The 15,094-nt window shown below is 45.9% G+C and overlaps 1 protein-coding gene across 3 annotated transcripts in view; it reads right to left on the reverse strand.

Moving 5' to 3' along the window:
• Positions 1 to 15,094, reverse strand: part of LOC112223412 (sodium/potassium-transporting ATPase subunit beta-1-interacting protein 3) — a 125,536-nt gene that overhangs the window by 31,416 nt on the left and 79,026 nt on the right. For all 3 annotated transcript variants that reach the window (XM_042304063.1, XM_024386417.1, XM_024386418.1), the window contains exon 5: positions 392 to 452. In XM_042304063.1, coding sequence (XP_042159997.1) covers positions 392 to 452 — 61 coding nt within the window. The remainder of the gene's footprint in view (positions 1 to 391; positions 453 to 15,094) is intronic.

Below are 15,094 nucleotides of genomic sequence, written 5' to 3' on the forward strand. Positions count from 1 at the left end.
ACATATTTCCCTCAGATTACACAGATCCACAAAGAATTTGAAAACAAACACAATTTTGATAAATTCCCATATCCACCGTGTGCCATCACAGCAGCAAGATTTGTGACCTGTTGCCACAAGAAAAGGGCAACCAGTGAAGAACAAACACCACTGTAAATACAACCCCTATTTATGTTTATGTGTACTTTAACCATTTGTACATTGTTACAACACTGTATATATACATAATATGACATTTGTAATGTCTTTATTATTTTGGAACTTCTGTGAGTGTAATGTTTACTGTTCATTTTTACTGTTAACGTTAACATATGTTTCCCATGCCAATAAAGCCCTGCAATTCAAACTGAATTGAGAGAGTGTGGGTGTCAAGTTAAGTTGTAGTACTCACAGCTGTCTTCCTCTTCAGTGATGGCGCTGACGACGTAACAGGCGTACACGAAGCCCAGGAGCTGCGAACACACAAACACACACAGTGTTAGAACACACAGATAGTTAGAACGCACACAGAGTTAGAACGCGCACAGAGTTAGAATGCGCAAATTAAAATAATAGATCATTAAAACACACAGATAATTAAAACACACAGATAATTAAAACACAGAGTCAGAACACACAGATAGAACAGATAATTAGAACACACAGAGAGTTTGAACACACAGAGAGTGTTAGAACATACAGAGAGTGTTAGAACACACAGAGGGTTAGAACACACAGAGAGTTATAACCCACACAGAGAGTTTGAACACAGAGTTAGAACACACAGATGATTAGAACAGAGAGTTAGAACACACAGAGGGTTAGAAAACACAGAGTTAGTAGAACCCATATAATTAGAACACACACAGAGAGTTTGAATACACAGAGAGATATAACACACAGAGGGTTAGAAGACACAGAGGGTTAGAACACACACAGAGGGTTATAACCCACAGAGTTATAACCCACACAGAGAGTTTGAACACACACAGAGTTAGAACACACAGAGAGTTAGATCCCAGACAGAGTTAGAACACAGAGAGAGTTAACCCACTTAATATAAAAATGTCTCTACATTTCACCATCATTGTAAAGCCTGAGTTATTTGGTTGCTTTAACAAAGTCATTTTTTAAAGAATATTATTTAGTGATACATTTCCGTCTGTCTCCAATTTTAAGGACAACCCTGTTATGCGAGCTGAACTCTCGTTTTACGGTTTTTCCCAATTGTTTACTCACTAAAACGGGCCCATGAGGCACAATGACAGAAACCTGTAACTCATTTAGCAGAACCAGACACCCAATCAGACAAAAGACAATACACAATTCTCTACCTTTGGCACAAACTTCACAACAAAAATATAGTGTGCAAATGAAAAGCAAACACTGTTCAAAAAACTAAGCTCAATTACCAATTTATCACTTTCACATGCGCAAACAGTAATTGTGTAAATGTTCATTTTGCAATCAGACCTTTGGTATGGATAAAAAGGCCACAGGTGATTTCTCCTGTGTTCGGAGAACAATGGAAGCAAACTTCGCAGAGAGCGGTAGAGTTGGAGGAAGACTAAGTCCACTGTGGTGGACTATGTGGTCAACCGTGGTTTAACCTTGAGGCAGAGAGTGCAGCCCAATCTGAGCCGCTTCACCGTAGCATCCATCATCCAGACTTCCACAATGAGAATAGATATGTACTGCTGACATTGGACTTACAGTGCAATGGGAGAAACTCCCCAAATACAGGTGTGCCAAGCTTGTCGCGTCATACCCAAGAAGACTCGAGGCTGTAACCGCTGCCAAAGGTGCTTCAACAAGGGTCTAAATACTTATGGAAATGGGACATTTCAGTTTTAAATTTGTAACACATTTGCAAAAATGTTCTAAAAAAACATTTCTAAAATGTGTTTCGACTTTGTCATTATGTAGAAACAATCCATTTTAGAATAAGGCTGTAACATAAAATGTGGAAAAAGTCCAGGGGTGTGAATACATTTCCCGAATGCAGTGTATTTACTACTTGACAGTAGTACAACATTAAGCTCAGTAAAGACTGTAGATTCCAATACATACCGACAGGGGAAACAAAGTAAGTGTTTCATTTATTACTATATTTATGAAATTGGGAGCTACGGTATACCACGTAACATTGTAACGGTTGTTTTGGGTGGAAGAAGGAGAGGACCAAAGCGCAGCGTGGTAAGTGTTCATCTTATTTAATGAAAAAAGAACACTTCAAAATACAAAACAACAAAGTGACAACCGAAACAGTTCTGTCTGGTGCAGACACACAAAGACTGAAAATAACCACCCACAAAACACAAAGGAAAACAGGCTACCTAAATATGGTTCTCAATCAGGGACAACGATAGACAGCTGCCTCTGATTGAGAACCATATCAGGCCGAACACAGAAATAGAAAATCATAGAAAAACGAACATAGACAACCCACCCAACTCACGCCCTGACCATACTAAAACAAAAGACAAAGCAAAGGAACAAAGGTCAGAACGTGACAAACATGTTTGTCTTGTATACTGTATTACTGTAGTATTTACTGTACTGTATGCTATTTTGAGTTTGTAGAACTTAAAGACGACCACCACGTGGTGGTAGAACGCATCTATGTACAGACAAACAGGAGGCTGCCATTGTGCAAATGGTAGTTTAAAATAATTCCATAAGACTGCAGGAAATCCCACAACAGATTATTGAAAACCTGCCATCTTCCATAACATCAGAGTGAGTTTATCAACCAAAGCCCTCATCCTTCAGAAACACCATCTCCAGATGAAGCACATCTACAGAGCCCATTTGAAAGGGATTCCCAAAGAGTGAAGGATAAACGGTACAAATATGTGAAAGTAAGTAATGTATTAGTATTATACTCTTGAAACATTAGAGACTCATTGATGTTGCAAGTGAACTTTACTATACAGAAATTATATTATTTACTGTAATTTCAGAGAATCATGACGTTGAACGTCCATCCCCCAGGAACTCATATCCATAGATGAGGCTGGATTCAATTTAGCGAAGACGAGGAGAGGAAGGAACGTCATTGGTCAATGCGCCATCATTGAGGTACCTGGCCAGCGCGGGGAAAATGTAACCATATGCGCAGCTATGAGCCACAATGGGGTCCTCCAACGCCATGCCACTCTTGGACCGTACAACACTGCCCATCTCCTTCATTTCCTGAACACCTTACATGCAAGTCTTTTTCAGCCAGAACAGAGAAGGCCAGGTGATCCTGAGCAGCAAATGTATGTTCTAATTTGGGACATGAGCATCCATCGGGCTGCTCAGGTCCGCAACTGGTTCCATGACCATCCCAGGTTTATAATTCTCTATCTCCAACCATATTCCCCATTTCTCAACCCCATTGAGGAACTGTTTTCAGTATGGCGGTGGAAGGTGTATAATCGCAAACCCCATGAACGTATGGCCCTTCTCCAGGCAATGGAGGAGGCCTCTGGTGACATTCCAGCCCCTGTCAGGGGTAGATGCGTCATGCCGGAATATATTTCCCCTGCTGTCTGGCCAAGGAGAATATCACCTGTGATGTTGATGAAAATCTGTAGCCAAACCAAAACAACAGACATGAACATTCGCAATGGAATATTTATTTCTTGACTCATGATTTACTGACATTTGTTTTCTTGATATATTCCATACAATTGATCTAACGTACAGTACAGTAGAACAAATAGGCCTATTTTCTTCATTTGCATAAGCTAAATATATTGACTGTATCTTTGTATTTTCACTGTATGTGCGCTGCTCGACATGTATCGAGTCATGTTCGTGTTTGAGTACACACAAACAATACACAGTATAACAACATCTTAGTCTTTACACTGAAAAAGGTTCTGATAGTAGTGTTTTGAATACGTGACATTAGTATGATCTCGGTTGTCACTAAGTTAGATTCATTTAATGTGTGTATGTCTCATTAGTATGCAGAGTTTCATTTTGAGCAGGGCTTTGATTGCTGTGTTTCATTTTGCCTGTGGGGTTTGGGGAAATTGGCGAACTAGAGTTTTGAGTACGTGAGATGTAGTTTCAGCAAACATGTTAAGGTTTGGGAAAAACGAATATGGTTTTCAAAAGAAACATTGAACATCTAATAGTTAAATCAGTGTAAAAGCAGGTGAGCTGGTTCTACTCTTTTTGGCCGTTTGCTGGTGTTTTGTGGTGGAAAACGGAGCGTGTCGAACATTACACGTCAACCCTGTTACCCACAGATAGACAGGCTAGAAATGTTTTAGCATTATTATTTTTATGTGAAGCTTGGATTCAATTCCCTATTGCACACAACAAGCTTCCATTCCTTCTGTCGCAAGGGGATTCATGGCTGATTTAAGATTACAGTCAACTTTGTTACTTTATTTGGGACTTAACAGGCACTTACTGTAGTATATTTTTTATTTAACCTCTTGAGATGGGAAAATGTGTTTTTCATGACAGAATGTTAAAATTAGGTGAAATGAAAAGGTTCCGTTTAAATCAAGAATTACATACATTTCTATCCTCAATTGCACACAAGGTCCAACTGAAACTTGACTTCGCCTTTTAACCCAACCCCTCTGAATCTAAGAGGTGCGGGGGGCTACCACATTGAACACCCGGGGAGCTGAGTGTATGTGTGGGGGACTGAGTGTATGTGTGGGGGACTGAGTGTATGTGTGGGCGGCTGAGCGTATGTGTGGGGACTGAGTGTATGTGGGGGACTGAGTGTATGTGTGGGCGGCTGAGAGTATGTGTGGGGACTGAGCGTATGTGTGGGGGACTGAGAGTATGTGTGGGCGGCTGAGAGTATGTGTGGGGACTGAGCGTATGTGTGGGGGACTGAGTGTATGTGTGGGGGACTGAGCGTACGTGTGGGGGATGTGAGTGTACGTGTGGGGGATGTGAGTGTACGTGTAGGGGTTGTGAGGGTATGTGTGTGCAACTGAGTGTACAGGGAGTAGCTGGTTGGAGGATGGTGCAACAGGGTGCAATCAAAACCACTGATCATCAATCAGCATGTGCCGTATGTGTCTCTGATCTCATCTCTATTCCTCTACAGAATGTGTTGTTTTGTACACAAATTAACTTCCCGTCCAGAGACATTTCCTCAGAAAACAAACACTTTTTTAAATTTAACCTTTATTTAACTAGGCAAGTCAGTAAAGAACAAATTCTTATTTATGATGATGGCCTACCCCGGACAACGCTGGGCCAATTATGGCCCGCCCTATGGGACTCCCAATCACGTCCGGATGTGATTCAGCCTGGATTCCAACCAGGGACTGTAGTGACGCCTCTTGCACTGAGATGCAGTGCCTTAGACCGCTGTTCCACACGGGAGCCCACTTGAAGACGCCATGCACCTAAACAAGCTGGTAACTAGGTAACCAAGCCAGTAAGACTATTTCTGGCCTCAGCAGCCTGTCAATATGATAATATGCTGCATTGTTGGCAGATGGCTGTGATCTTTTCTGAGAAACACACACACTGGGACTCAGACAGAGAGACAGACAGACACACTCTACCCCAATGACTGGCACTCTGCCATGCCAATTAAACCAGCATCGGGCAAAATGCCCCCAAAACACACACTGGGCAACCGGAGACTGTGTGTGTGTGTGTGTGTGTGTGTGTGTGTGTGTGTGTGTGTGTGTGATGGGGCTTCAGGACACCACTGGTGTGCACTGTTTGCAGGCAGCGGTTTGACCAACTGTTTGTTATGTTGATGATTTTATAAGGGTCATATGACTACTGTAACTAGTCCTACTGTAAACTCAAACCTCAGACACCATTAGTACAAAACAACACGCTGTGAAAGGAGTGTGTGTGTACAGGCTAAATGAGTTTTAAGAGAGAGTAGTGAGTCCCATCCTACCTTCTTTCTATGTCTGAAGTGGCTAATTACCTCTCACAGCAGCCTGGTATCAGACTAGATGTAACATAGTAAATGTAAATCCGGGACACTCAAAATAAATGTTGCATTAATGGTTACATAAGACAGATGGTTACTTAAGGTAAAAACGAATGTAGGGTGGTTGGTCGGGTGGGTAGGCATATAATGCGAACGTCTAGCAACCCAAAGGTTGCGAGTTTGAATCTCATCACGGACAACTTCAACTAATTATCAACTTCTCAACTACTTACTACTTTTTAGCTACATTGCAACTACTTAGCATGTTAGCTAACCGTTCTCCTAACCTCAACCCTTTCATCTAAACCTTCCCCTAACCCTAACCTTTTAACCTAACTCCTAAACTTAATCCTAACTTTAACCCTAACCCCTAGCCTAGCTAACGTTAGCCAGCTAATACATACGATACGAAACTAAACATATCATACTAAACAGAGTCTCAGATTTACATACAGAATAATAAAAAATGCTCTGAGACCAGGTTTCTCACAGGCAGGCCAGCCGTTAGAGTAGCAGGGAATTAACATCATATAAAGCCTGGGTCACACAATGGTGTTTGCAGCAGGATGCCAGACACTGATTGAGTTGCATCGATGGTGTGTGTGTGTGGGTGGGTTTGATTTGCTTGAATTGCCTTGATTATAGTGTCTATGTCTGGAGGGCTCAGCAAAAAAACACAGTCAGCAAATACAGAGTCTCAGTGGAGGGATAGTGTAAGGGGATTGATACAATGTGTGTGGGGGAGTGATACAGTCTCAGTGGGGGGGGGTGATACAGTCTCAGTGGGGTAATAGTGTAGGGGGATGGTGAAACAATCTAAGTGGGGGATGGTGTAGAGGGTAGTGAAACAGTCTCAGTGGGGGATAGTGTGTGGGAGGGTGACAGTCTCAGGGAAGGGAAAGAGTGTGTGTGTGTGTGTGTGTGGGGGGGTGATACAGTCTCAGTGAAGGGATATTGGGGGGGGTGATACAGTCTCAGTGAGGGGATAGTGGGGGTGATACCGTCTCAGTGAGGGGATAGTGATACAGTCTCAATGGGGGATAGTGATACAGTCTCAATGGGGGATAGTGATACAGTCTCAATGGGGCATAGTGATACAGTCTCAATGGGGCATAGTGATACAGTCTCAATGGGGGAAAGTGGGGGGTACAGTCTCAATGGGGGATAGTAGGGGGTGATACAGTCTCAATGTGGGCATAGTGATACAGTCTCAATGGGGGATAGTGGGGGGAGGGGTGATACAGTCTCAGTGGGGGATAATGGTGGGGGTGATACAGTCTAAGTGAAGGGATAGTGGGGAGGTGATACAGTCTCATTGGGGGAATAGTGGTGGGGGTGATACAGTCTCAGTGGGGGATAGTGGGGGGTGATACAGTCTCAGTGAGGGATAGTAGGGGGTGATACAGTCTCAGTGGGGGATAGTAGGGGGTGATAGTCTCAATGGGGGATAGTGATACAGTCTCAATGGGGGATAGTGATACAGTCTCAATGGGGGATAGTGGGGGGGGGTGATACAATCTCAGTGGGGGATATTGGGGGGGTGATACAGTCTCAGTGAGGGGATAGTGGGGGGGGATACCGGCTCAGTGAGGGGATTGTGGGGGGTGATACAATCTCAGTGAGGGGATAGTGATAGAGTCTCAGTGGGGGATAGTGATACAGTCTCAATGGGGCATAGTGATACAGTCTCAATGGGGGAAAGTGGGGGATGGTACAGTCTCAATGGGGGATAGTAGGGGGGGTGATACAGTCTCAATGTGGGATAGTGATACAGTCTCAATGGGGGATAGTGGGGGAGGGTGATACAGTCTCAGTGGGGGATAATGGTGGGGGTGATACAGTCTCAGTGAAGGGATAGTGGGGAGGTGATACAGTCTCATTGGGGGAATAGTGGTGGGGGTGATACAGTCTCAGTGGGGGGATAGTGGGGGGTGATACAGTCTCAGTGAGGGATAGTAGGGGGTGATACAGTCTCAGTGGGGGATAGTAGGGGGTGATAGTCTCAATGGGGGATAGTGATACAGTCTCAATGGGGGATAGTGATACAGTCTCAATGGGGGATAGTGGGGGGAGGGTGATACAATCTCAGTGAGGGCATATTGGGGGTGATACAGTCTCAGTGAGGGGATAGTGGGGGGGGGATACAGTCTCAGTGAGGGGATTGTGGGGGGGGTACAATCTCAGTGAGGGGATAGTGATAGAGTCTCAGTGGGGGATAGTGATACAGTCTCAATGGGGCATAGTGATACAGTCTCAATGGGGGAAAGTGGTGGGGGATGGTACAGTCTCAATGGGGTGAAGGGGGGTGATACAGTCTCAATGTGGGATAGTGATACAGTCTCAATGGGGGATAGTGGTGGGGTGATACAGTCTAAGTGAAGGGATAGTGGTGGGGGTGATACAGTCTCAATGGGGGAATAGTGGTGGGGGTGATACAGTCTAAGTGAAGGGATAGTGGTGGGGGTGATACAGTCTCAATGGGGGAATAGTGGTGGGGGTGATACAGTCTAAGTGAAGGGATACTGGTGGGGGTGATACAGTCTCAATGGGGGAATAGTGGTGGGGGTGATACAGTCTAAGTGAAGGGATAGTGGTGGGGTGATACAGTCTCATTGGGGGAATAGTGGTGGGGGTGATAGTCTCAGTGGGGGGATAGTGGGGGTGATATTCTCAGTGGGGGATATTATGGGGGTGACACAGTCTCAGTGGGGGATAGTAGGGGGTGAAAGTCTCAATGGGGGATAGTGATACAGTCTCAATGGGGCATAGTGATACAGTCTCATTGGGGGAATAGTGGTGGGGGCGATACAGTCTCAGTGGGGGATAGTGGGGAGGTGATACAGTCTCATTGGGGGATATTGGGGGGTGATACAGTCTAAGTGAAGGGATAGTGTGGGGGATACATTCTCAGTGGGGGATAGTGTGGGGGATACATTCTCAGTGGGGGATAGTGTAGGGGGATACAGTCTCAGTGGGGGATAGTGTATACATTCTCAGTGGGGGATAGTGTGGGGATACAGTCTCAGTGGGGGATAGTGTGGGGATACAGTCTCAGTGGGGGATAGTGTAGGGGTGATACAGTCTAAGTGAAGGGATAGTGTAGGGGATACATTCTCAGTCGGGGATAGTGTGGGGGATACAGTCTAAGTGAAGGGATAGTGTGGGGGATACATTCTTAGTGGGTGGATCAATGGTGCGGGAAAAAAAGGTATGTGTGTGTGTGTGTAGGTAAGTAAAGAAATAAAACAACAGTAAAAATACATTTGAAAAAAGAGTAGCAAGGCTACATACAGACACCTGTTTGTCAGGCTTATTGAGGTAGTATGTACATGTAGGTATCGTTAAAGTGACTATGCATATATGATGAACAGAGAGTAGCAGAAGCGTAAAAAGAGGGGTTGGCGGGTGGTGGGACACAATGCAGATAGCCCGGTTAGCCAATGTGCGGTTGGTCAGGCCAATTTAGGAAGTATGTACATGAATGTATAGTTAAAGTGACTATGCAAATAAGATAAACAGAGAGTAGCAGCGGTGTAAAAAAGGGGGTTGCACACAATGCAAATAGTCCGGGTAACCATTTGGTTACCTGTTCAGGAGTCTTATGGCTTGGGGGTAAAAACTGTTGAGAAGCCTTTTTGTCCTAGACTTGGCACTCCGGTGCCGCTTGCCATGCGGTAGTAGAGAGAACAGTCTATGACTGGGGTGGCTGGGGTCTTTGACAATTTTTAGGGCCTTCCTCTGACACCGCCTGGTGTAGAGGTCCTGGATGGCAGGCAGCTTTGCCCCAGTGATGTACGGGGCCGTACTCACTACCCTCTGAAGTGCCTTGTGGTCGATGCCGAGCAATTGCCGTACCAGGCAGTGATGCAACCGGTCAGGATGCTCTCGATGTTGCAGCTGTAGAACCTTTTGAGGATCTCAGGACCCATGACAAATCTTTTTAGTTTCCTGAGTGGGAATAGGCTTTGTCGTGCCCTCTTCACAACTGTCTTGGTGTGTTTGGACCAATCTAGTTTATTGGTGATGTGGACACCAAGGAATTTGAAGCTCTCAACTGCTCCACTACAGCCCCATCGATGAGAATGGGGACGTGCTCGGTGCTCCTTTTCCTGTAGTCCACAATCATCTCCTTAGTCTTGGTTACGTTGAGGGATAGGTTGTTATTCTGGCACCACCCGGCCAGGTCTCTGACCTCCTCCTATAGGCTGTCTCGTCGTTGTCGGTGATCAGGCCTACCACTGTTGTGTCGTCAGCAAACTTAATGATGGTGTTGGAGTCGTGCCTGGCCATGCAGTCGTGGGTGAACAGGGAGTACAGGAGGGGACTGAGCACGCACCCCTGGGGAGCACCAGTGTTGAGGATCAGCGTGGCAGATGTGTTGCTACCTACCCTCACCACCTGGGGGCGGTCAGGAAGTCCAGGATCCAGTTGCAGAGGGAAAAGTTTAGTCCCCGGATTCTTAGCTTGGTGATGAGCTTTGAGGGTACTATGGTGTTTAATGCTGAGCTGTAGTCAATGAACAGCATTCTCACATACAGTGGGGAGAACAAGTATTTGATACACTTCTGATTTTGCAGGTTTTCCTACTTACAAAGCATATAGAGGTCTGTAATTTTTTATAATAGGTACACTTCAACAAAAATACAGAAAATCACATTGTATGATTTTTAAGTAATTAATTTGCATTTTATTGCATGACATAAGTATTTGATACATCAGAAAAGCAGAACTTAATATTTGGTACAGAAACCTTTGTTTGCAATTACAGAGATCATATGTTTCCTGTAGTTCTGGACCAGGTTTGCACACACTGCAGCAGGTATTTTGGCCCACTCCTCCATACAGACCTTCTCCAGATCCTTCAGGTTTCGGGGCTGTCGCTGTGCAATACGGACTTTCAGCTCCCTCCAAAGATTTTCTATTGGGTTCAGGTTTAGAGACTGGCTAGGCCACTCCAGGACCTTGAGATGCTTCTTACGGAGCCACTCCTTAGTTGCCCTGGCTGTGTGTTTCGAGTCGTTGTCATGCTGGAAGACCCAGCCACGACCCATCTTCAATGCTCTTACTGAGGGAAGGAGGTTGTTGGCCAAGATCTGGCGATACATGGCCCTCTCCATCCTCCCCTCAATACGGTGCAGTCGTCCTGTCCCCGTTGCAGAAAAGAATCCCCAAAGAATGATGTTTCCACCTCCATGCTTCACGGTTGGGATGGTGTTCTTGGGGTTGTACTCATCCTTCTTCTTCCTCCAAACACGGCGAGTGGAGTTTAGACCAAAAAGCTCTATTTTTGTCTCATCAGACCACATGACCTTCTCCCATTCCTCCTCTGGATCATCCAGATGGTCATTGGCAAACTTCAGAAGGGCCTGGACATGCGCTGGCTTGAGCAGGGGGACCTTGCGTGCGTTGCAGGATTTTAATCCATGATGGCGTAGTGTGTTACTAATGGTTTTCTTTGAGACTGTGGTCCCAGCTCTCTTCAGGTCATTTGACCAGGTCCTGCCATGTAGTTCTGGGCTGATCCCTCACCATCCTCGTGATCATTGATGCCCCACGAGGTGAGATTTTGAATGGAGCCCCAGACAGAGGGTGATTGACCGTCATCTTGAACTTCTTCCATTTTCTAATAATTGCGCCAACAGTTGTTGCCTTCTCACCAAGCTGCTTGCCTATTGTCCTGTAGCCCATCCCAGCCTTGTGCAGGTCTACAATTTTATCCCTGATGTCCTTACACAGCTCTCTGGTCTTGGCCATTGTGGAGAGGTTGGAGTCTGTTTGATTGAGTGTGTGGACAGGTGTCTTTTATACAGGTAACAAATTCAAACAGGTGCAGTTAATACAGGTAATGAGTGGAGAACAGGAGGGCTTCTTAAAGAAAAACTAACAGGTCTGTGAGAGCCGGAATTCTTACTGGTTGGTAGGTGATCAAATACTTATGTCATTTAAAAAAATGCAAATTAATTACTTAATCATACAATGTGATTTTCTGTTTTTTTGTTTTAGATTCCGTCTCTCACAGTTGAAGTGTACCTATGATAAAAATTACAGCACATGCTTTGTAAGTAGGAAAACCTGCAAAATCGGCAGTGTATCAAATACTTGTTCTCCCCACTGTTGGTGTTCCTTTAGTCCAGGTGGGAAAGGGCAGTGTGGAGTGCAATAGATAAAGTCTCACACAGCTTCCCTCTCCCAGTCCCCCACACAGCTTTCCTCTCCCAGTCCCCCACACAGCTTCCTCTCCCAGTCCCCCCACAGCTTCCCTCCCAGTCCCCCCCACAGCTTCCCTCTCCCAGTCCCCCACACAGCTTCCTTTCCCAGTCCCCCACACAGCTTCCTCTCCCAGTCCCCCACAGCTTCCTTTCCCAGTCCCCCACAGCTTCCTCTCCCAGTCCCCACACAGCTACCCTCTCCCAGTCCCCACACAGCTACCCTCTCCCAGTCCCCCACACAGCTTCCTCTCCCAGTCCCCCACACAGCTTCCTCTCCCAGTCCCCCCACACAGCTTCCTCTCCCAGTCCCCACACAGCTACCCTCTCCCAGTCCCCCACACAGCTTCCTCTCCCAGTCCCCCACACAGCTTCCCTCTCCCAGTCCCCACACAGCTTCCCTCTCCCAGTCCCCCACACAGCTTCCTCTCCCAGTCCCCCACACAGCTTCCTCTCCCAGTCCCCCACACAGCTTCCTCTCCCAGTCTCCTATACAGCTTCCTCTGCCAGTCCCCTATACAGCTTCCTCTCCCAGTCCCCTATACAGCTTCCTCTCCCAGTCCCCTATACAGTTTCCTCTCCCAGTCCTCCACACAGCTTCCTCTCCCAGTCCCCCACACAGCTTCCTCTCCCAGTCCCCTATACAGCTTCCTCTCCCAGTCCCCTATACAGCTTCCTCCCAGTCCCCCAGTCCCCTCCCAGTCCCCCACAGCTTCCCTCTCCCAGTCCCCCACACAGCTTCCCTCTCCCAGTCCCCCACACAGCTTCCTCTCCCAGTCCCCTATACACCTTCCTCTCCCAGTCCCCCATACAGCTCTGGAGTTCACAGAGATCATTCTGGAAAATGTATGTAATATTAATTCAAGTGATGAGTCAAGCCTGAGTGGGCTAGTCCTGATCTGCTGGATCTAAGGGCGGGAATAGCATCGCTATGTCAATCTATTGTTAATCAGTGGTGAGTCCTTCTCTCTCTCGCTCTCTCTCTGCGTGTTTCTCTCTCTCTCGCACACTCTCTCTCTCTCTGTGTTTCTCTCCCTCTCACTCTCTGCCACTCACACTGTATCCCCTTATTTCTCTCTTCATCGTCCCCTTCCCTCTCTCTCTCTCTCACTCCCTTGCTCTCCCTCTCACTCTCTGCCCCTCACCCCGTATCCCCTTACTTCTCTATTCATCGTCCCCTTCCCTCTCTCTCACTCCCTTGCTCTCCCTCTCTGCTGTCTGTTGCAGTCTCTGTTCTATTAGCATTCTAATGGAAAGTGACTCCTCTGACAGTTCCCCTCGGCTCTGTCTAAAGGGGTGTGTGTGTGTGTTACGTGTATGTCTGTGACCCCATCTAAAGCGGTGCTGCCAGGGGCGGACAGGGGTCTTGACCGAGGAAAACGTACGGCGGAGAATGGAAAACAGCAGAGAGGAATGGAAAACTGGAGCAGAGAGGAGAAGAGTTGAGTTCAAAGCCAGGATCTGTTCCATTTGCTGTTCATCTATAAAAGCTTAGAGGAAACAGGTTTTGGGAGATCACATGATATTTCACATTCATCCTTTCAGACACACACAAACACATTCACAGTGATACATGTGCATGTAAATCACACAGACACACACGACAGTGGATGCTGCTGAGGGGAGGACGGTTCATAATAATGGTTGGAATGGAAACCATGTGTTTGATGTATTTGGTACCATTCTATTGACTCCATTCCAGCCATTATTATGACCCATCCTCCCCTCAACAGCTTCCACTGACATGCACAAGCAAACACACAACACTCACTACTGCCATTGACCAGCGGCGTAGATATGAAGGACACACACACACACAACACTCACTACTGCCATTGACCAGCGGTATAGATATGAAGGACACACACACACACACACACACAACACTCACTACTGCCATTGACCAGCGGTATAGACATGTAGGACACACACAATTGATGAGAGTGAGACCAACTACTCAGCTGGGGGAAACAGACATTTGCATACGTTAATGAAGGGCAATCTCTAAGCGGCAAATATTAGCCCAGGTAGAGAGAGACAAAATTAGATTCCACACTCAGCAATAGGCATATCTAACAGTTTTGGTTGTCACTAGTTACCACAGCCACAAAGTAACAAATCCAGGCCTTTTCTCCAATTTATCTTCTTGTGATTTTAAACCTAACTCTAACCTCAGCCATACTGATAACCGTATGCCTAACCCTAACCTTAAGTACATATTTTTTTTCATGAATTTTGACAATATAGCCAATTTGACTTTGTGGCTGTACTATCTAGTGGAAACCCTTTTAGGCATTGCCTGGCAACCCATACTCCTTGCTCAGGCCAACCTCTACGCCACGCCCATAAACGTTTTTTTTTTCTTCTCCGCAATAAGTCTGGATCTGAGTACCTCCACAACGATTTCTAGAACACAAACACACTCTAACTGTTCTGACTGCTCTCAGAAACCAAAGGGTTGGGCCAGAGCCATAACAAACAACACAGTGAAATGCTGAATACAACAGGTGTAGACCTTACAGTGAAATGCTTACTTACAAGCCCTTAACCAACAATGCAGTTTTAAGAAGAAAAAATAGAGAAATATAACAAATAATTAAGGAGCAACGATAACATAACAGTAGCAAGGCTATATTCCATGAGTTCCAGTACAGAGTAAATGTGCGGGTGCACCGGTTAGTCGAGGTAATTGAGGTAATATGTACATATAGGTAGAGGTAATGTGACTATGCATGGATAATAAACAGAGAGTAGCAGCAGCGTAAAAATGCAGAGTGGGGACAATACAAGTAGTCCGGGTAGCCATCTTATTAACTGTTCGAGAGTCTTATGGCTTGGGAGTAGAAGCTGTTAAGAAGCCTTTTTGACCTAGACTTGGCGCTCCGGTACCGCCTTCCGTGTGATAGCAGAGAAAACAGTTTATGACTAGGGTGGCTGGAGTCCTTGGCAATCTGACACCGCCTGGCATAGAGGTCCTGGGTGGCAGGAA

This window comes from Oncorhynchus tshawytscha, linkage group LG22 (genome assembly GCF_018296145.1).
Source record: "Oncorhynchus tshawytscha isolate Ot180627B linkage group LG22, Otsh_v2.0, whole genome shotgun sequence".
NCBI lineage: Eukaryota > Metazoa > Chordata > Actinopteri > Salmoniformes > Salmonidae > Oncorhynchus > Oncorhynchus tshawytscha.